The 23,887-nt window shown below is 40.4% G+C and overlaps 1 protein-coding gene across 4 annotated transcripts in view; it reads right to left on the reverse strand.

Annotated features, from left to right (window-relative positions):
* SYTL5 (synaptotagmin like 5) overlaps positions 1-23,887 on the reverse strand; it is an 87,233-nt gene that overhangs the window by 29,421 nt on the left and 33,925 nt on the right. For 3 of the 4 annotated variants that reach the window (XM_066980233.1, XM_066980242.1, XM_048052835.2), the window contains 4 exons: positions 17,483-17,698; positions 4,714-4,826; positions 3,160-3,292; positions 1,233-1,358 (listed from right to left, as the gene is read on the reverse strand). In XM_066980233.1, coding sequence (XP_066836334.1) covers positions 1,233-1,358; positions 3,160-3,292; positions 4,714-4,826; positions 17,483-17,698 — 588 coding nt within the window. Of the gene's footprint in view, positions 1-1,232; positions 1,359-3,159; positions 3,293-4,713; positions 4,827-17,482; positions 17,699-23,887 lie in introns of those variants that run through there. The other variant, XM_048052840.2, reaches the window with a different exon arrangement.

Consider the following 23,887-nt stretch of genomic DNA (forward strand, 5'->3'; position numbering starts at 1 on the left):
AAGTAGACAACAAAAGAAAGAACCTGTTATAAGGTGACTATACCATGCATTTCCATGTGGTAGACAAGACCTCAGTATGATGGATGGGGCAGTGTGCTTGTGTAGACGAGTCTAAAATTCCTATACTATTCCTCCAAGAAGTATCCTGATAAAACCACCTAGTTCATTCAGTTCCAAAACCATAAACATCATTGCTGGATCAGAAATAAACCAGTCCAGGAGATGAACTCATGGCCCAAGCCTCCCTGTTCCCAGCTCAGTACAGCTTCGCTTAAATCAAAATGTTAGGAAAGAATAAAAATTCTCTCTTGGTCTCGCTGATGGTAGGTGAAATACTTCAGTTTTGGCAATGCTAAAAGATGAGGGCAATTACAAAAATCAAAAATGTGCAAGAAAATCTAAGACAGCTGCAGCGCCACAACATACTGTTATATTCCTTTAATTTGCAACTCAAAACAGTTAAAGAGGTTAGCCTGGGAAGGTTTGTTGTTATTTTTAATAATTACTACCCGGCTCTATAAATTAACAATGGAAGAACTAAAGCAAGCATCTTTGTGTATCTAATTAAGTATTTAACCACACTTATACAAGGTGGGAATTTTCATCCCTCTGCAAAAATCCAGATTGTAAAATTTCTAGGTGTGTGCACCTCAGCAATATATATAGGTCTACATTCTGTATAGATTATCCAACTGAACAAGAAGAAAGTGAGACATTTTTTGCCTTCATTTTGGAAGTGGGACATGAGAGAAATACTGCATGTAGCATTTTATAATGCAGTTGACAGAGGCAATAACAGAGATTAGGCCCAGAAGAATGATAAATGGAATTCTATTTGAAATAACTGTGACAAAAATTTTAGAAAGAGAAGGGCAAACAGAGCCCTTGAAAAAGAAAATATAAATTATAATCAATTAATATGTCATTACAAAAGCAAAACTTTGGAACAAAGGGCCTCAGTTCTGTACCATGAGCACAGCTTGCTGAATTAAACAACAGAAAACAAAACCCAACACACTGACAGCAATCAACATGCAAATGCAAAGCATGAAAAAAATGCAAAGAAAAGGGGGATGGACAGAAGTTTGTTGTTGTTGTTGTTTTTTATATTAGCATAAGCTCTGCTTCTCAGGTAGTGCTCATGCTGGGCATTCAAAGGCAGAGCAAGCCTGGGGACTGGCATATCCCCTTAGGTCAACCCCAGCATAAACTAACAGATTTCTGCTGCTTACCTCTCAGAACAAGGTGTTGACTTGCCACTGCACAGACTTTGGCTTTCAGCTTCTGGGCCTATGTTCCTTCCACTTTCATCTTTTGTACATGTAATTTCTCCTTTGGTAACTGCCCTAATTAGCTTCCTGATGAAAACAGGGAATAAAAATATAATGTTTTACATGTCACAAGATCTTTCCCAGAAACTGCAAACTGGCTGAAGTATCACAAAGTGCACTTTGTATTCATTTCACGTCTGAACTATGAACAACTCTGGATATAATGGTCAATAAAGTACCCAATCTAGATATCAAGCCGATTCCTACAAAAAAAAGCAATATCATATTTACAATAAACTACTTTAAGACACAGGACATCAAAACATGGTGACTTCCAGCCTCGAACCAAAAGTATCTTTTGTGAAAATTCTCATATTTTTACAGTATATACACATCAAAGGATTTTTGATCAAATGTGCGTATTTTCTTGTAGGAAATTACACTGTGTATTTTCCCTTAAAGATCTCTTTGTGGTTCCTACAATTATACACAGCAATGCCCCAAACACACTACTTTCCAGAAACATAACATCACCCCCCTACACTGCACTACGTGGTCTAAAAAGCCAGAAATGAAATGAGGTGTTGCAAAGTAACACTATGTTTCACAGACTTAGAAACAACAACAGTGTGGTAGGGTTTCTCATGACACTAAATTTCAGAAGGAGTTGGCCCCAAACTGGCTTCGCTAAAGCAAATCCACTCATGTGATATATGAGCATGGAACTTGAGTGAGGAAGAAGGAGCAAGGAAGGAAGAGAAGTAATTAGTTACTTCTAAGAGAAGCGGCCCATATCTTGTAGGATTACTTCTATGGGGAATGTCACCACTGCAAAACATTTCAGGCTGCAAACTAAAAAAAAAATGCTGAAAACCACTAAAATAAATAGCAGACAATAAAAAATACTTTGTTTCTCATAGGTAAATATGACTAAAAGATCTGTACAATGGATTTAAATTAAAAGAGGATTAGAAAAGTAAATTTTAATGCACTCTCACTATAGCTACCAATTAGCATGATTTAGAGCAACATCAAGGTTCCACTACAATAGATTCCCTAAACCAGTTCCTTCTTCACCTTCACTTGAGAAGGCAGAGGTTTTCTGGTGCTCTTTTTCCCACTATTAAAGAGAGAAAAATTACTTGTGCAGATTTCCTAAATGACTAGAGCAAGGAACTCCATACCCAGAACTCCTCAAAAAATCAAAAAGGTGTAGAAAGCTATCTACCTACTCTATGTCTGGTAGGATCCAGAGCTCCAGCCATGACAGAAACATTCATCCGATCTTTCTTTCCACTCACCCAAAAGCCTCAAGTTATGTCCAGACACCACCCACACAACCATATATTCACTGCATCCGTCCCTGTGCATATATTCACTGCATCTGTTATGTCCTCTAAGGGCATACCCTAACTGGGGTTACACACATCGCAGTCTGTAAAATGACCAGCAACATATCTGCTTATTCAAAATAAAGGAGCACTGCTTGATTTTTAGACTAAATTTGCACATATGGAAGCCAAAGGAAAACGTGACTTGTAAACCAAATCAATCAGTCAAAACAGGCCTTCCAAATATTGTTTCTTGCATTTGCTTCCTCAGCAAAACTGCTTTTAGAGACCCACTGTTACTTCAAAGTATGAACAGGAAAAATCCCAGAGTAAAATTGCCTTCTTTCTGCTACCTCTATAGCTGAAGGGTAATTACGGCTGCATTTCCTAGGAGACAGCACTTTACTTATAGTAAGCAGATTTTAAATGAAGATTGTTTCTAACTGCAAAATTTGGGACTTATGTGGAATACTGGAGAGACTCAAAAGAAAATCCATCCAACATATGCAGCTGTTATCTGATTTATCAGTTATAAAAAAAAAAAAAAAAGGCTTTACCCTATCTTTCTAGGTCCGCCAAAGACTGATTTATGCCCAGTTACGGAGGAGGTTGATATATCTGGCCCTTTTTCTTCATTCTCTTGGGGTTGATCTGTGAATGTTCTTTCTTCATCCTTACTGGAAACTGTATCTTCAGTGGAGGGGGAAAGAAAAAATAAAATCAATGTTTGCACAAATAAAGGCAGCACATGTCAAACAACCTGCAAAAATAGGCTTTCCATTTTTCAATACTAAATAAAACCATATTATAAACCATCATACAAAAACAGCTGGGGAGGGCTTTGGTTTCCCTTTTTAATAAAGGAAAATTAAATTTTAAGTAGTTTGAAATGTTTTTCCACTATCAGCTTTACTGTTGAACTATGCTTCTGAATTTACCACTGACAACGTAGTTAAAAACCAAAGGACCCAAAATACAATTTTGCAGTGTAAAGCATTTTCTGTGTTAAATGAAAGAATGTTTTCTTAATTAAAATGTATGTTCATCTGGAAACAAAATGTGGGAAAAAATGGCTTATTTTTTCCAAATATGTACATCAAATGTAAACATATAGTAAAAAGTCACAAAATACCCAATTTGACAGGTTGCACAGTATCAAAAAACCAAGAACATTAGACACATGCCAGTTTGACAGTTTCTGAAGAACACTGATAATGGAAAGATGAGCATTTTGCCAATCAGTATATTTGCACCAGAATTTTTTCCAAGAGCAGTAAACCTGTCCTTCCGCTAAAAACTTCCAGTAACTACCACATTCCTACTGAAACTGATGAATGATACCTCTGAAAATAGACTACCTAAATACCAGCTTCTGTGTTCAGAGTGAAGTAGTTACATGAAGAGAAAAGCATCAGGATTCAGAAAAAACTCCCATTTATTAAACCAGTGGTCCTGTGATACTAGGCAAGGTACCACAGCAGCTCATAGCCATGGTATGCTTGCTTCACTAAGAACCATGGACTTTTTTCTGTTCCTTAATTTGCAGGTGCAATTTATTGGAGATATCTTGGTAAAAGGTCTCTCTTCATTCTCACTTGGCTTTCCAAGTAGTCTGGATGTAGCCCATGCTGCAACATACAGCACAGGAGTTAACATTTATCTTTCCTATTCAGAGTTAAAAAAAGAAAAACGGAATCATACTTTTTACATATCACCATTAAAAATAAGAGAGGCAAAGACAAAAAACGGTTGGTTTTAGATCTTTGCATACAGCCAAGCTTCCTGGCAAGAACTAAGAATGAACGTTTAGAGTCCCTGCTTCTGGCTTTGCAGCTGGACAATGATGTCCACCTGTTAGGAGTGTTACATTTTGAGCAGCCCTCTAGCCCCACTGAGATACTTCTTCATTCATCTATAGCTTACCTCTCCTATATACTAATCATTCACAAACCAGTGCATAGTAATACCCAAACGTGAAATTAAGATTAAAATATTTATTATACTTATACCTTCTACAGTGAAGAATGAAATATAACACAAGTACGACACTCTGAAAACAACGTTTGAATGTATTAAACATACACGACAAATCTCTCTCTCGAGGTCCCTACCTGGGGATTTGCGTAGGATAGACTGTCTGACAACATCGGTTCCAAGATTTGACTGTCTGAAGCGCTTGGCTCTCTCTTCAAAAAACCATTCTCCTGTCACAATCCTTAGCTGTCTATATGGGGAGAAAAAATAAATAAGCCAGGGAGACGTGCACATTAACAAACTTGGCCAACCAAAACTGTTGCTTAAACCCACATGTTTCATCATTCACCCATTATGCTCACAAATTCTGGACATCATTTGCACAGTTCAAAATAAGAAGTAAAAAGACTGAGAAGCTCGAGATAGGAGGACAGGTAGCAGAAAAAATAAAATCCTTTTGCTTTGTGAATTAAAAGTAATTTTCATCACATGGAAATTTACTTAGTAAAAAGTATTTCAACCACATTTACCAGATTTCCATAGAAAAGATGAAAAGATAGAAAAGATAATACATGCTATCTCCCTTGTCCTTTGGATAGGGAGCTACTTAACTTCGCGGTTTTCAGCATCTCCAAAAATGTAAGAGCTGTAGAAACAACCACAATGTATAGAGCAAAAAAAATAAAAACCACAACCTGCCACCCAAGTCAACAGTTCATTGACCCACTCTGGTTATATAGAGTTTGCTGCAAGCTCCTCCGTATTTTTCGTGTCCTACTCCAAGTTTCACATGCTGCCACAGTATATGCAGTTTCTTCAGATGACAGCATTGTTATGAATTAGCTACATGTCTGAGCTTCAGAGCAATGAAATTTTGTCTTTGCTACTGTTTTGGATAATGCTGATTCTACTGGAGGTAACCGGAAATTTCTGAAATTCTTCTGCCTATATTCACAGAAAAAATCTGGTATTGTCATTGCTGATTTCCATAGGTATGTTTTTGAAGCTAATTGCTAGCCTTTCCCTGAATGAGTTTCATTATGCTAAAGCATCACTACTTCTATTGTCCCACTGTGTACAATTGATAGCAAAAAGCTACTACTCATGAATACTAAAAAACAAAACAAAAAAAACACACACACACACAAAAAAAACATCTTTAGCTCCAGGCATGTTCCTGATTACTTTATGCTCAGTAAGAAAAATTAGTTACAAACCTATACCAGAAAAGAAATCATCTAGTCTTCTGGGCATTAAAATTACTGCTGATGGATTTAGAGCACTGATCAATATCTCCTCTATTAAATTACTTGCTCGAATGAAGAGTTTGACTTGGGAAAATACTAAAAATTACAGAATAGGATTCTGCCACTGCTAAAAAACTACCATTATATCCTCAGTTCTTCCTCACCTATTAATGAATTATGCACCTTCACATTCCTCTAAAAAAAAAATCAAAATACAAAATGTGCACACAAATGAGATAATAGAAGATTGTCTTATCTCATTGTTGCAGACTTGTAATGACAAAAAGCCATATAATTTGTCATCATCACAATCAGACAGTCATTATGTTAGGCATTAAATAAAATCTCTACATTTCCACTCAGAAATTTTTTGAGACTTTTTTTTTTTTTTGAGATACAAACACTGGAAAGGATTCATTGCATTAGAACCTATGCAGTATGAGAAACAGTTTTTTGTTGAATGTGTATTTTCACAATTCATTTACACCATGCACTTCCCTGTGCAGTTATTTTTATGCCAAGGTTTACAGCAAGTTTATTGCTTTATATCCCAACATAAATCTGTCATACCCGTGACTGTGACATCATTCTACTACAATATAAGTGACAGTTTACATGGTCTAAATGGTTCATTCATTTTTCCTCAGTTACTGCCAGGTTTGACCACAAAGCTCCCCAAGTGCCGTTCTCCCCTTGGATACGGATCTTATTTATGTCTCATATCTCACTAGCAGTGCTCAACTTGACAAAGAGTATTCCCCACCCCCTTATCCAGGCAAGCGTCTTCACCCTTCTCCATACTCAGAACAACCTATGATCAGGGTTTTTGCAGCATGGGAGTCTGCCGCACATAAAGCCACAGGCTTTTACAAACAGAAACTTGCAATTATTTCCACACCCAGCCCTGAATGGTCCCACCAACCCAGGAGGAATGACTGTGGAGGACTTTCGCTTTCTCTTGCCACCCCCCTGTAAGAGTAATGACCGACCCCACAACTGCCTTCCTGGCAGCCTCCAAAAGGCACACCAGAGAGAGGTTAGCTTATTTGGGCAACAACAGTTGATTCCTGTGTTTTCTGGCAAAGGATAAATCAGCCATCTACTCTCAGTAATCTTCCTCTGCAGGCTGTAGCCCACTGCCATCAAATAGCCTCTAATTACGCAGCTGCTGCCCTCTTCTTCCTTAGCCAAGGAAGCTCAAGGCCATTGCTGCCTGTTGTGGCAAACACAAACAGGTCCCTCAAGAAGATGAAGGTGTGAGCCATCCCCTTTGCAGGTCCAAGTGGGCATTAGAGGCTGTGACAGCCAGTACCATGATGGAGCTGGACTATGTGCCGGTTCAGCTAATGATGGTAAATTGAATTACTGACCTCCTTCATCAGGCTGATCTTATTAAGCAGTCAATACTGCACTCTGAATAGAGATGTTCTCCTCCAGATTGCCAGCTCCTCAGCAGGGCTTCCCTGAGGAGGTCTGCACTCCTTCTGCTTCAACCCCACCAGCACAACCAGGTCTGAGGCACAACACAGCTGTGGCATGAAACAGCAAATAAAGGGAGAATTGCCTTTGATAAGAGCTTTACCCAACTTTGTTACCCACAGTGAAGGGGAAAAAAACACATCAATAGCCATCCACTGTGTCGCCCAGAGCAAGCCTAGAGGCCTCCACCTTCACATCAGACCTTTTGTCCTTATCATGACCAACGTCACTTTCAGTCTTGGGTCCCCAGCTTCTGCTAGCAGTCCATTTTTTTGTGAAAATCTCCATACCCAAGAGATCACTTCTACAAAAATACCACTTTTAAAGGAATAAGGCGGTGAAGTGTTGTACTTTTGACTTTCTAGCTCGCTCATATTGGTTGGGATACGTGTATATGTATTCTTCATGTATGTTCAACAATTCATAGAAAGCCTAGGGTTTATATCATCTTAATCACTCATATATTTCGGGAATACCTATAAAAATAATTTGTGTTCTACACAAATGGAAATGAATTCAGATTAAATGACTGTCCTAGTTTCTGACTTGAGGTTTGAACTTCATAACTGCATTGACGTTCTGAAAAAAAAAAAAAAAAGAAGAATGAGACAACCATCTTACATTAATGTTATTTTTATGCATTTATAATTATTACTGTCTTTCCTGCTGAGCAAATCTTTCTCCTGTTTCTGATGCAGAACTTAAATGAACCATTTCCATCTAGATAATTGTTTCAGTGGGAAGAGAATCAAGGGCATATACACAACATTACATAAAACCAATGTTTGCTGGTTTGTTTTCTGTTGTTTTTAAAGTGGGTTCAAGTTTCATGCTGACTGTAATCATGGTATATATATGCGTTTTCTTTCCTTTTTCAGTTAGCATGTAGCATACAAATTAAAAAAAAAAAAAGTGAAAAAAAAAAAGCGTTCTAACAAAAGGTGTTTAGACCGACCTTCCTGGGTATACAACAGATTCTAAAGTCAGTAGCTTTAGTAAGAAAGAAAACGATGTTATAAATTGTAATAGCAGTAATTTTTTTCATGATTGCTCTTCCATATATTCAAAACAGCCAGGAAAATTTTAAAGAAAATCATGGACAAGTAGCTACATTTAACACAAAATACCTTACATATTAGATGAAATTATTATATACATAAATTACTGATCAAGCTACTCATATAGATATGCGAGAGGGACTACTTTATGGTTCCATGCTTCTTCTTCCTCTATGATCTCTCAATAAACAGATTAACTTCATCAACACACTGCTCAGTTTCAAAACAGAACATAATCTGTGGCATGAAATACTATACAATACTTATGAGTTTGGGGCATTCTTAGGACACTTACTAGAAAACAACGTTTTTTTTGCTAAATTTATGCAGGAACTCAAACACTTCTATATTTAGGTAAGTTCTCCACAGAGGCTATTTAACTTGTAAGCTAGTATGTTCCTAATGATACTCCAAAGAGCTGGATGATGTCGGGAATTTAGATTAAGTATGGGTAGACCTTAGACTCTGGAGAAGAGCTAATTAATGCAAATTCTTTAACTGTTTTCTGGAAGCACAATTTAAGAAAAATGTTGGCTTGTACAAGTACCTTGTACTACAGGAAAGTTGCTTGCAGCATGTGCTGACTGACCATCCACTAGGTAGAGATATGCCTAATGCAAGCCAATGGTAGAGCTTTTATAAACTGAATATGTCTATTTAAGCTGAAAGTACTATTTGGCATTTATATCCATTAGTCTATATCCATTCAGCCGGTAGCTCTTACTCTGGCTATCAGACAGGGTTACAGCATGGATGATTACATGGGTATTCGTTTTCAGCAGTAAATGGTCTTGATAGTTGAGCTGTAGTAGGAAAGCTCTCAGTGCAGCATATCATGAACATAGTAATGTGGATGCATCTTTGTATGCTTTCTGCTGTTTTAAAACAAAGTGGAAAATGATGGTTGGACCAGATGATCTTGAAGGTCTCTTCCAGCCTTAATGATTCTATGATTCTATGATTCTATGATTCTGTGTTCTTGCCAACAACTCAGCTTGTGATTTTGCACTCTCAATTTTGCAAGACACTTTATCGTTAAACATTCAATTACAAAAATTCCACTTAAGATGGGAAGTCCCAATTTTTACCTTTAATCTTTTTTTCTGGAGAAAAAAAACAACAGTGGTAGAACAGTCTGACTGAACATCCGACCTAACACTTGCAGTAGAGGAAAGAGATTCATTCCAGATTCCTTGTCCTCTCCCATTGTCCAAGTATTTCACTTCTTTGGGAAGAAAAATTTGGAAAAAATGGCAGGACCAGAGGCTGGATAATGTGTAGCCTATAAATAAATACCCCAAAACATACACACCCATCTTTGCATGCATTCAATTGAATGGAATATTTTCTATAACATTAATTAATTTCAGAGTATTTTCAATAAACAGGGAGGCTTATTTAATAAATAGAAATCTGTGACCCTATTAGAAGAAGGTAAACTTGCCTGTAAGTTTTTGTTTTGTTTTGTTGGGGGGAAAGGGGAGAATCTGAAGAACACTTGTATTCTAAAATAATGAAGTATCTATTTTCAGACTCCTAATGTGCATAAATGTTACTAAGATACTGATGAATTTTCATGACGCTTTGAAACAACATAATGATTTCAAAGATGAAGACAAATTTCCCATTACCGCTTAGTTCTGCTGTAATAACTCAGGCCACCTAGGCATTTTTATCTTGCTGAGTAACTCAAAAATAAAGGCATTGTTTGTAGATATCTAGACACATTCATAATGAAAAACACAAAGAGCATCAAGATGCAAAATCCGTTTGTCAGCAGACTGCTTGAAGAACATGATTTCCCTCAATCTATCACTGACCATTTTTCATGCTAAATTTAAAACACCAACCAATCACATTTTAAGAAGATGCAGGGAAAAAAAAAAAGTGACCTTGATGGCAAGTTTCTTTTTTAGCACCTATGTTTGAAAGCTACTGACGACCACCTTTGTTTCTCGTATGCAGGGAATGGAATAGAAAACTTTCTTTTTCATCAACTGCATCACTGCATACAGGCTCGATTTGCCTCATTAAATACACGAAAATACATTAAAAACACTACAACATCTCATCTCATCTTATTAGTAAAGACTATCTTGTTCTCTCCTTGACAGCAGACCTTAGAATTTGGGAGAAGACTTAGCTCTAACCCTTCATGACCTTTAAATGATTCATCTTGCAACTTTATATTCTGTTAATATCTCTCATGGGAAAAAATAAAAATGAAACAGTAATTTTCTCTTTATGTACATTCAAGGGGAATATCCTTCTACAGTAACTGGAAATTGTAAGGCAATTTATATACAAACCTCAGTCCATTATCCTTAAAAATCCTGAGAGACATCTCCCACTTTTCATGTTCCAATTTCTTTCCTCAAATTCACTAAATCTCTTTTTGAAAGTGTTTTAGAATGTAATTAATCATAGAATCGTAGAATATCCTGAGTTGGAAGGGTCCCATAAGGATCATCAAGTCCAACTCCTGGCACCACACAGGTCTACCCAAAAATTCAGACCATGTGACTAAGCGCACAGTCCAAACGCTTCTTAAATTCAGACAGGCTTGGTGCAGTGACTGCTTCCCTGGGGAGCCTGTTCCAGTGTGCGACAACCCTCTCGGTGAAGAACCTCTTCCTGACGTCTAGCCTAAACCTCCCCTGCCTCAGCTTGACACCATTCCCACGGGTCCTATCACCGGTCACTAAAGAGAATAGATCGGCGCCTTCCCCTCCAGTCCCCCTTGTGAGGAAGCTGTAGACCGTGACAAGGTCTCGCCTCAGCCTCCTCTTTTCCAGGCTGAACAGGCCAAGTGACCTCAGCCACTCCTCATACTGTGTTGCAATGAACTTCTCCATCACCATAAGCTGTTCTTCAAGCAACTATGACTTTAGTGGAACAGCAGAAAAAAGGTTTTAAATTTTTTTGGTAGCTGGACATAAACCTACCATAAATGTTAAAGCAATGATAACACTTCATCACAGGCCATGTAACAGAACATGCTGGACTACAGGTATCCCCAACTCCTGTCCTGTGAGTGGGTAGGCGGGACTCAAGATGCTCAGAGAGAAGAAAAGGTCAAAATGCACTAAATGAAGCAACTGACAGAAGCTGGCTGATATTACCCACACTTTCCTTTATTACCACGATATTCTTTGTTTCAGCAACAATTTTGGATTATTATTTGTGTAATTCAAGGGATTTCTCCAGTAAACTCTGCAGTACTTGTCAACATCTCTTTTGTTAAATACACTCAATACCCAGTATCCAAATTTCTTCACTGACACCAGATGAAACACAGCAGGCTTCCCAAGAGCTCAGAAATGTTCTGAATGTATTCCTGCAGGTAGAAGAGATGACTGCATACTGTATTGTACCGGTTACTGCTACCACCATCACCTTCAGTGGAAGTTAATAAGACATTCTTGGGAACAATTTTGGCAGAACAACCAAGAACTAGCACAGCACCAAAACCAGAAAAAGTTCATCAAGGCCATGAATCCTTCCCAGTGTCTTTTAAGGGTCTCAGCATGGACAACAACATACATACGTTATATCAGGTGCTAGTGTCTATGCTGGTATCAATGTAAACCTCATTCATCAAGGTTGCTAAAAGAAAAGCCGGAGTTAAAAAAAAAAAAAAAAAAGGAAAGATTCTTAGCACATATTCACGTTTTGCAAAGCCACTAGTATAGTAAAACAACTCAGTTTAACAGACTCACTGTATGCAAATAAATGCTAAATAGCTAACTTTTTTTCCTTCCTGTCTTCCGTTTCCTACTCACGCAGCATAACTAAGCATCTCTTAACACGATTCCCATTTTCTTTTCCTTGCTTTCTGCCTTTCAATCTTGCTACAGGCCCTCTTTCTATTACCTTAATCAACTCCTCTTTCAAATGTAATTCAAAAAGCCTAAAAATCCCATTTTTCCTTGCATTTCTCACTTAAGTGAGACAGAGGAAAGCAGAAATGAAAGAATTTAAACTAGAATTATGCACAGTGATTGGATTTAACTGAAATACCTGTCTCCAGCATTCACCTCTACACTGTCCACACAGAAGATAATCTCTTTGTGTTCTCCTAGCAGCATAAAAAGCATTTTGGAGATCATTAACTTCCATTACAGCCCTGCAAAAGCACTAGATATGAAAGAAAAGAAAGGACAGGAATAGATTTCAATTTGGTATTGATATCAAACACTAATGATACCTTAGCACTTTAAACAAATTACACCACAGTTTGTAATAACTTAGATGCAGGCTTCTAACGGAATTCGTTTCCAACATGATTGCTAGGACCATTGCTTGGCGTACAGAATGCAACACAATCACGAGAAACAGGTGTGGCATACATTTTGAGAAGTTTCCCCACCCATTTTTCAGCCACAAAACAGGACGTACTTTACTGATGTCATCATTCCTGAGAAACATTTAACCAACATGTTTTTAAAACAAGACTCTGCAACCTCTCCAAATTATATCAATAATTTTTTTTTCATATCACCTAATCTAATCCTTTTCACTGCAATTTAAGTATCTCACTGCTTTTCGTAACCAAAGTCAGTATATAGAACAGCCTATATGCATCCACAATGCAGCTGCATTTGTACATTCCAAACACAGTTATTTTCATTTTTTTGCTTGCCAAGGCCAAACATTTCTGACTCCCTTCATTACTCTGTACAAACCATGCCCTAGGCTTGTGATCTTTATTTTCTACTGAAACTTCTCCAGATGACCAGTATGATGTGCGCTACTGTGCTGGGTCTGCCTGGGACGGAGTTAACTTTCCCTGCAGCAGCCCACACAGTGCTGTGCTCTGCACTCGTAGCTAGAGCAGCGCTGGTAGCACTCCAGTGTTGTGTCTGTTGCTGCACAATACTGGCACCGCATCAGGACTCCCTCCAAGCCCCCAGGAGCCAGCAGGCTGGGGGTGGGCAAGTGATGGGGAGGGGACAGCACCAGGGCAGCTGACCTAAACCGACCAAAGGGATATTCCATACCATGTGGTGTCACACTCAGCAATAAAAAGGGGGGCTCTCGTGGTGGAAGGGCCTGTCCTCCCAAACAGCCGTTACATGTATTGAGGCCCTGCTTCCCAGGACGTGGTCATTTCCTCTCTCTCTGTGCTTCCGCGTGGCCTTTTGTTTTTTTGTTTGTTTTTTCCTTTCCCCTCTCCCTTTTCCCTTTAATTAAATCATCCTTATCTCAAACCTTGAGCTCTTTGTATCTCATTTTCTCCCCTTTCCTCTTCAAGGCAGGGGAGTGAGAGAGCGGCCGTGGTGGAACTCAGCTGACCACCTGAGTAAAACCATCACAGGGCAATGTCCCTGGTGAGTGGAAAAATGGAAACATCATGCCCCTACTCTTCAAAAATTAAAACAATTAGGAGACATTTCTTCTCAGAAAGAGCGGTCAGGCATTGGAACTGGTTGCCCAGGGAAGCGATCGAGTCACCGTCCCTGGGGGTGTTCAAAGAAAGATTGGACGTGGTGCTTAGGGACATGGTTTAGTGGGTGACATTGGTGGTAGGGGGATGGTTGGACCAGATGATCTTGGAGGGCTTTTCCAACCTTAATGTTTCTGTGATTCTGTGTAACACTGATCAGAGGCCAGAGCCTGAACTGGAAAATGTCACACGGAACATGTGGAACAAGGTAGATAAGGCTGCAATTTGCAAGGTCCTGAAGTTTTGCCACCTATCCTAACCCATAAAAGTGGCCCAAAAGAAAGCTGGAGAGGGACTCTATCAGGGAGTGTAGCCATAGAACAAGGAATAATGCCTTTGAACAAATGAAGGGGAGATTTAGATTAGATGTGATGTGAGGAAGAAATTCTTCACTCAGAGCACAAGGCGCACATGGGAATTAGGACTAAGGATGCACCTTGCTTCTGTTATTTTCCATAAATTAATTTTAATTACTTAAAAATCAGTGTTAAAAATAAACCCAGGCTACAGGATGGGAGGTGGAGGGCAGTCCCTGTGGCTGAGGGGCAGCCTTTCTCTCTGGCAAGCCAAATAGCCCAGGGGAGCCAGCCCCAGAAAAGGGGCCCTCAGCCCCCACAACCCTCCTCCTCCTTCCACATGAGGCCATCTTCCAGGCCGCTCCCAACACCGCCGCCTGTGGCCATGCGTGGGCCACTCCATCACAGAGGCTTGCTGAGGTCACAGTGGCCACCACTGCCCCGCCTTTGCTGCGGGCCCTATAAAACAGGCCCCCTGCGGGTGGCCCACCATTCGCTGAGCTTCTAGGCACTCTGACAGCCAACGTGTGTGGCAGGAAGAAGAGCCGAAGCAGTAAGGCGAGCGGCAGGCCTCCTCGGTGTGAGAGGACAGCAAAGCAGTCCAAGGAAGCACCGAGAAGGAGTGCACCTAGCAAGAAGTGTCATGGGCAGAGGGGTAGCGCCTGCGGCACAACAGACACCAGTGCCCGAGGGGCCTCTGGCGCGCAGCCCACAGACACTTACAGGCGGTACCAGTGGGACCATAACAACGCAGGGAACAGGCCGCCCCCTCAGCTGTACAGCCACAGGGGGCCTGGGCCTTCCCACTGGCACAACGGTGGCATGGGGCGAAGGCAGGAGCACCAGCCGGACAGCCACGGGGAGCAGAGGTGTGCCTGTCGTCCAGAACACAGTGTGGGACCCAGCCATGGCTGTGAAACAGACGGCAGCATCGAACCCACAAATGGAAATGAACTGGACAGTGGCATGGGACCTAGGCACGGAACTGGACGACCCCCTGGTTCGGCACCCTGGCCTGAGAACATTCCAGATGGAAGGCATCCTGTGTGTGCTGCCCACCCGAGTAAAACCACCACAGCTACACAAAATGGGGCAGGGTACTCTATACAAAACAGGTATTATCATGTATTTTGTAGACCGTAATTCTGTTTTACATCCTGTATGATGCAGGACTTCTCCACAGTGGCAGAAAACTGTTGATTCATGTGCAGCTTTTCATTCAGTACGACATCCAGATTCATTCTCAAGGAACAGCTGCATAAGCTATTTTTATTTTTCTCATTCTGTGTTGCTGCAGCTGTCTTTGCCCAAGTGGTACTTGCACATGCCCACAGGGAGCCACCATTTACTTTTACTTCAAACATCTTCTCTAAGCTGTACCACTTTGAACCCCAAGCCCATCCTTCAACATGTCTGCAACACCTCGCAGTTTCACATCACCAGCAAATTTAATTGGTAAACTCATGTGCTGCATTATCTAAGTCCTAAACTAAAACACCGACCAGTAAAAACCCAGTGAAAATTCCGCTCTATACCACTGTTATTTTGATAGTGAAACACTCTGAGAACAGAGCTTTGTAGTTCTCCTGGCAGGTCTGCAATCACACAGACATCATTTATTTTGGGGCACAGTCCCCCTTGTTTATAAGCTTTTGAGAACAGTATAAGAACCTATGAATAGGTTCACTAAAGTCAAGTTATAAGACATCTACAGATCCTCCTCTATCCATGAGGTCTGTCATCCTATCAACGAAGGAAATTAAATTGCTTTTGACATTATTTGTTTTTGAGCCAGCTCTTACTCATCGTCCTGTCAGCTTCTCTCAGCTTTCAGACAGTACCATGATCATTTGTTTCAGTATTTTTAGAGAAGTTAAAGGTAATCTGGCAGGGCCAACAAATCCCTTGTTCTTCCTTTCTTTGTTTTTTAAAGAGCAGCATTATATTTGCCATTCTCCACTCTGTCATCTTACCTGAACCCCATCATTTCCGAAAGGCACAGTACTCAGGTCACCTCAGGAACCGGCTGAAGCAAACCACAAGGAGTAGTTTGTCAACATTTCACAAAATCAAGTACTTGAACATGGTTCATCTTAAAAGAGGTGAAACATTGTTCTCTGGTTGCATCCCCCACTGAATGCAAGAGAAGGTTAAGGCATCTAACTAACAACCCTTAGTGGTTAGCCTTCTAAAGCTGAAGTTAGAAGACAAAAACACTAAACTCCATGTCCTGCTGCATTAATTCTTCATTAACTGTCTAGGTAGCCAAAGTCTGACATAACTACCATTTTGGATTCACTTTTTGATACAGCTTACAAAAAGCTTTATCTTCCTGATATTAGTTTGATAGTCTTCAAAAAATGAACAAACAACAAAATCCCCACTCCCACTCTGTGAAATTACTGATTCTTCCCCCCCTTAACGTAATTATTTTATCACATCTTTTCTTTATGTGTGCATGTAATTCCCTTATGGATGTAACAACATCCAGTTCTTACATCACGATACTTAACCGAGTTCTATTGCACAATACACCTCTCCTTTCCTTCGTGGTTATCTTGCTAAGTCAAGCTACGAAATTCCGTATTACTATCCCAATCAAGGGCAATATTCCTTCAAGTATATATGAATTAAATACATGTATTTTTGAACGTATAACATCTCCTTGTTTATTCACTTGATATCCTGTGTTAAAATACCAATTCTCTGCTTTTCAGCACTGTGTTCTTCTATCCTCCTCCATTCTCCATACTTAACATTCTAACAGTGAGAAATGTGAAGATTAATCTACCTCCTTTTGTTTTACCTCCCACCATTGCACAGCTTACTTTAGAACTCTCTCTTATTCTAAACATCCAGGGGAAAAAATATTGTAAATACACCCTTCTCCCTTTATGCAGAAATGCTCAGTTATTGTAAACACAGGAAAAAGCAAGGATAAAACCATGCCTTGAAATGCTTGGACTCACGATTTTTACATCTCTTTCTTCACAAATCCACCTACCACATCAGTCAGAATGTACAGTCCTCGCTTGTTCTTAATTTTGTTAATTTTCAATTACTTGATTCTTACATTTATGTCTTACTGTGAATAGACTGTCACTGTTTTGTAACTGATTTTCAGAGCATTGCACACCAACGACCTAGTATCTGTGATGCTTGCAGCTTTCTTTAGAAAGCAAGCTAGTTGAAACTAGCTTGGAACTGGAAAAAAAGATACTGCGAAATACTGCAGCAAATCAAAACAGCAGAAAGCCTCTTACCTTGTTTATCTGCTATGCATATACTTTTGTGCTAAGAGGAGATAAAACTAACAACAGCATAAAATTACTTATGGGGAATTAATCTGTAAATGTATCCATAAAAGCTGCACAACTTACGCAATCTTAGCACACACCGAGCATTTCCACTGCCCATCAGCTCCCACGACACGACACTTAGTGCAAACTCTAAGCTTGCAGGTTTGGCACAGGTCTCCTCTGTCAAAGATTAAGCCCAGGCTTTTCTGACAGCGAACGCAGACTCTGCTGTTATCCTGTTGACAGTGTCGGTTTCCACCTTTCCTTCTCACTTCCAGAAGCTCATTTTTCAATTTCCTAGAAGGAAGAAAATAAAGGGCTTGAATTTGGAGATACAACTGATTTTTGTATGTTATTATGATGAAACCTTTTGGAGATCAAGCAACATTTCCATCTTCCTGTGATTTGTATAAACTTTCTAACAGATTAAGATCTAGCACTATAAACTACAAGACACAAATAAGGACAATATAAGTGTGTTTTATATATTAACTGCATTTCTGACACATACATGGCAAAGAAGAATACATCTATCCCCAACCTCTCAGACATAAAGCCAAGAGGAAAATCTGCAGCCTTGTGGTTGGTGTGCAGACAGCTGAGCAGTTCTGGACCACTGGCAAACCATCTTTGCCTGTCCCTCATCAATAATTCAAGTCATGCTGAGCCCAGGTTGACTGCAGCTCAAAACTGGGACTATTCTGTGCTTCCACATTAGAAAAAGAAAATCTCTCCTGTAACTAGTGTGCATTTAATACTATGCCAGAGTAGAGTTAGCTAGGAAAACAAATGCAATTCTGCACTGGCCTCTCAAATCTTGAAACAAAACAAAAGCAAACACCTAAATAGATGTGGCATCACAGCATAACACCACTAATTTAAAAATGGAGAATATCAGTTTAAATAACATAACCTGAGTGTTACCAGTTCCACCGCTGACCCTGAAGGATAAAGGTATCTGCATTTAAGACCTACTTTAAAGACTGCAATTTCAAGGTTGCATGAGTCAAGTCCTTAAGGGAAAAATAACCTTATGTGAGAAGTAACTACTACTACTACTACATTCCCAAAGAAAAAAAACAATAATAATAAAAAATCTAGGGACTCAAGCAGGACTCCGTCATAACCCAAACCTCTCACTAAGAGCTCCTTGTACCTTTGTTCCTGACCTCTACTCCAGAGCTTTCCCTCCCACACCAGAGCCTCAAGCTCTCATCCCTCACACCCCAACCCACAGAACCATCCAGGTTGGAGGCAATGTTGGAGGTCACATAGCTTAAACTGGTGCCCAGAGCAGGGCCAACCAGAACAGGTTGCTTAAGGCCTTGTTCAATTGAACCTTGAATAACTCCAAGTAAAGAAAGCACACAATGTCTCTGGGCACCGGTCCCACAAACTGACCAACCTTATTCTTTTTTTAATGAAACAAACAAAAAGAGTGGAATAAAAAAGTTTCCATAATATCTAATCAGAATCTCCCATATTCCAGATTGTTCACAATGCTTCTTGTTCTTTTACTGTCGTGGAGACTAGAACAATTTTGTTCCACTACAGGCTTGAGAGCAGCAGCAGTTGAAGGCAGCCACCATGTCTCCCCTTTGCCTTCTCTTAATGCTGAGCAAACCCATTTCCCTCAGCCTACAAGATGTAGAAGGGGCTCCAACCATCCTTATGGCTCTCCACTGAACACACTCCAGGATGTCTGTGTTTCTCTTGTACCAAGGAGTGCCCAGCTGGAAACTCTATTCCAGATACGGTCTCACAAGTGCTCAGCAGAGGAGATAATCACTAGCCTCAACTGCTAACGTAAGCCCTGTATGCAGTCAAATTTGCTATGCCCTCTCAACGTGCCTCAGCAGAAGCTCTGTCCACTCAACCCCCAGGCTCCTATTATCCTCTCAACTTTCTCAATAAACAACCTACAGTGCCCCTGCCCACTCCAAGCTCTGTCCTTACTTTCCCCTTGCCAAAACTTCTCCCGTTCTAAGCTCCTGCACCTTTTCAAATCCTTTCCACGCTCCAACCTACCCCAGAACATCCCCTTTTCCAGGGCCCCAGTTCAGTTCCCTCGGCTTTAGGCAGCTGGGTATTGCTGTCTCCCCATCCCATTCCTCCCCTACACTTTCACGCACTGCCACCAGCCTCCGGGGCCCCTCTGCCATGAAGCACTGCGGCTAACTGGACTCACCATCTCCACACATACCTCAAGAGAGATTCAAAACACCTGGTTACCAGTTTCACTTAAGGATCAGTGAAAAGATCAGGAAGGAAAAGACTCTGTGAGCACAAAACCAATAAAAGATTATGGGTTGGAGCCCCAGTTAAGAAGGCAGAGAACATTGTGCAGGTCACCAGGGGCTAAGCTTTGACAGCAGTAGGTTATTTGTGGCTACGTGGCCTTGTTACAGGGATGGCCGGGATTTTGCTTCCCACTGGGGTACCCAGGAACGAGAGCAGCTCTGCAGCCACCTGGTCTGGAGATGCTCAGCCTCAGACAGCTTTTGAAAAGGGCATGTCCCATCACTCCGGGTAGCAACTACAAACCCTGGCAGGCACTTTCCTCTGCTGGTCTATACTCAGAAGTGATTTCTTCTTCATGTAAGGTTCTGCTTTGGATTCTCCTTTTCCACATTCAATCCAGACAGACCTTCTCCCAGGCCACAGACTTCAAGAGTCTGTCCAGTCTGAGCTTTCTTGGTACCTTTCTAGCTGTTCTTGCAGTTCATTGATTGCATCTCACATCTATCTACCTCTTGCAGAGATACAGATTGCTACAGGTCCATGTCCAATTTCTTCTAAGTACAACCAACAGCCACTACGGCATATTCAGTTTCACTCATCTCTCCCCCCCCCACACACCCAAAAAAAAAAAAACTCCCTCTGCATCAATGCTGAGTTTACGTGGCAAGGTGTTGGAAGCAAGGGACCATTTCAGCTAAAAAACAAACAAACAAACCACCAGTGGCTCACTGCATTTCAGGAACTCTGTGGACACTGATGTTATCTTTTTAGTACCTATCAGTGTGTCCTGCAGGCTGGATCCTAGCATATAATGTTAAAAAAAGACCTTCACTGAACTCCTTCCATTCTGGCCTCCCTGCCTACCCTCCACCCCAGCTTTCAGGTCCCTCCTTAACAAGAAGCATCGCTGAGCACAACATATGTGTTTTAAGTAGTTACAATTTTAAATATGGAAATCTCTCTCTCCCCAAACCAATAAGCACTGAGTTTTAAACAAGAGCTTTCTCTGAGAGCAACATGTTGAGAAAAACTTATAAATGTTTCAGCGTTTCTTTGACATTACAAAGGCATTGTTCCTATTATCCTGTTATTATTAATGGTGGTCACAACAGTATTTTCCTCTCTTCATATGATACAAAATCTTGACTCCTTATCAGATGCTGGTTGATCTACCAACACCATGAATTTTGAAAAGCGTGATTTGTTGGTTTTTGAATACAGGTCTACATTCAAGGACTATCAGGAAACCAAAATAAAATAAACCAATCCACAGCTTCCCTGCTCACTGAAACATATAAAATACAAACATTAAAAAGCAAGCAAACAAGGTGTGGACAGATATACCAAATCCGAACTTTGGGATTCCCTAAACCACTTGCTGAATTGAACTACTGATTGACTGTAACAAATAAGTTCGTATCTTACGAAGATAAAGAACGAAAATGTCTTGAGGGCCAGAAAGATTAGAAGGAGGTAGGTGAGTCATCTGAAAAAAAAAAAATCCATCATCATAACAGCCACAGCATAGTTGCACAGCTTCGTAATACTGAACAGGGATAACGTGTGCGGCACGTAGCTGGCCTGACTTATCAATAGCCTTTATCTCCCCAGTATGGGAACCAGCTGTATCGTAAACATTCAATTTCCTTTTGCCATTCCAACATTTGAGCACTCCTTATTTTTAAAGGAATCTCATTAATCATGCAGTTAGACATTTTTAATCTCAAACATTAAACAACAATTTATCTTTATTGATCCTCTCCAAGTAATATCATAAAATCATAGAATCCCGGAATGGTTTGGGTCAGAAGGGACCTTAAGGATCACCTGGTTCCACCCCCCTGCCATGGGCAGGGACACCTCCCACCAGACCAGGTTCCCCAAAGCCCCATCTAACCTGGCCTTGAGCACTTCCAGGGATGGGGCACCCACAGCTTCTCTGGGCAACCTGTGCCAGGGCCTCACCATCCTCTGAGTGAAGAATTTCTTCCAAATATCTAATCATAGAATCATTCAGGTTGGAAAAGATCTCTAAAGTCATCTAGTCCAACCTTTAACCTAGTAAAGTAATCTACATCTATCCTTTTTTAGTATAAAGCCATTCCCCCTTGTCCTATCACTGCACTCCCTGACAAAGAGTCCCCCCCCAGCTTTCCTGTAGGCCTCCTTTAGGTTTTGTAAAGTAGCTGTAAGGTCTCCCCGGAGCCTTCTCTTCTCCAGGCTGAACAACCACAGCTTTCCCCAGCCTTTCTTCACAGGAGAGGTGCTCCAGCCCTCTGAGTGTCCTTGTGGCCCTCCTCTGGAGTGGTTCTAATAGGTCGATGCCCATAGTAAACAGAAAATAAACTCTGCAGAAGCCAATTTAATAAGCTATTGGAGAAAGAATCCTATAATACACTGAAGTTTCTAAACCATCTATAATAATAGCCGTTTGATGGATGATCGATAATAAGAAGAAAATTGTTACTGGCAATGATAGCAGAATATTTTGCCATTCCTCTAATTGTAAATTTATATCAAGATCTCTCTCCTGTTTGATGAAATACAGAAGTGCATTGGAGAGTTTTGTTGTAACGTATTCCAGGTAGCACTGAATGACTTAATCTGAACCCTTCCATATGGGGCCTAAAATACCTTATAGAGTATCAAAGCAGAAGACAAAGAAGACAACCTACAGTAAATTTAAGAAATGGCTCATATCCTAGATTAGGTCCACCGAAAAAGTAAACATGAAAAGGTGAGGCCTTGAAAACATAAGGAAAAAACATGCAGGCAGCATAGCCAAGGAATGACCAGCAGTCACAGCTCCAGGCTCTGTCGCCCATCACCTGCAAGAAGCACAAAACAGCCCCTGAAGGAGCCTGGCCCTTCCCTACTGACTGCCTCCTGGCTCCACGCATCAAAGGTGCTCGTTCCCTTGCAATTGCAGCCTCCAGAGATGGAACATCACAAACCCTTACCATCTTGCACAGACCAAGAAGCGAAGAGTAGCCTTAAGAGAGACATTTTTCTTAATGCGCTTTACCTAAGAGAACATTTATTCCCCAAGTTTAGAAAAGCTGAATAGTTATACTGCTCCAAGAGGCAGACAGGCGCTGCTCAAGCCATTCACTTAAACAAATGTCATCACTGTAACCATGATCTACTTGCTCTGACTCAGGTAACTCATTTCTTTCAAGACCCCCCCTTTTTTTTTTAATTTCGATTGGATTTTGGCAAACACTTATTTTGGAAAAAATAAATCTACCTCATTTCCACTCTCTTTTTTGATAAGCACTATAGAAAGCATGGTATATGTGATTCCTCAGTTTGATTTTTCAAATTGCTTCTGCATCTTCCTTCTCCCCCTTGTTTTTAAAGACTTTTTCATCTTAAAAGATGTAGAACAACAGAACTCAAGTATTCCTAATTTTATTTTGCTATTCTAAATTTTCCAGAGTTCAAACAGTTGTAAAAAATTTCATTTAAAAAAAAAAACTGTTCTCACCCAACTACAATTGAAGACCTAACCAGAGAAAAAAAAAGTTTAAACATATGAAATTGCTTCAGTCTTTGTAATGGCTTTAAACTAGAAGAGGGTTTAGATTAGATACAAGGAAGAAATTCTTTACTCTGAGAATGGCGAGCCACAGGCTGCCCAGAGAAGCTGTGGATGCCCCATCCCTGGAGGTGTTCAAGGCCAGGCTGGATGGGGCTCTGAGCAATCTTGTCCTAGTGGGAGGTGTCCCTGTCCATGGCAGGGGGTTAGAACTGGGTGGTCTTGAAGGTCCCTTCCAACCCAACCCACTCTGAGATTCTATGAATCTGTGAATCTTGCACCTGTTTGTCAGAAAGTGAGTTCCCACATTCTCCATCTAGAGCTGGGCAACTGATACAAGACAATTTTTTTTTCTGAGCAGAAAGTGGTAAAAACAGTTCCTGGAGCTGTGGGAGAAAGGAAATTTCTTCACCAGACTGATTCTAAATGCCTTCTGTAAATGCAGCCAGATTCCCTCCACTGTCTGACATGATATCTGGAAAGTAACAGTAAATATTGACAACTCACAAAATGATGAGCTATTACCAATTTACATTGGCATCTCCTTGCATTGTAAAAATAGAGCCATTTGAGTATCGAAAATGTGTTAGGCACTTGTTTTACAAGCAAAGATTTTCACATTTTGCTTATAGAACAGGGATTTTTTTAATAATAAAAACTGTCTTAAGAATATCTGAGTATGGAGGTATACCGGTGACAATGAAAAG

This window comes from Anser cygnoides, chromosome 1, assembly GCF_040182565.1.
Source record: "Anser cygnoides isolate HZ-2024a breed goose chromosome 1, Taihu_goose_T2T_genome, whole genome shotgun sequence".
NCBI classification, from domain to species: Eukaryota; Metazoa; Chordata; class Aves; order Anseriformes; family Anatidae; genus Anser; species Anser cygnoides.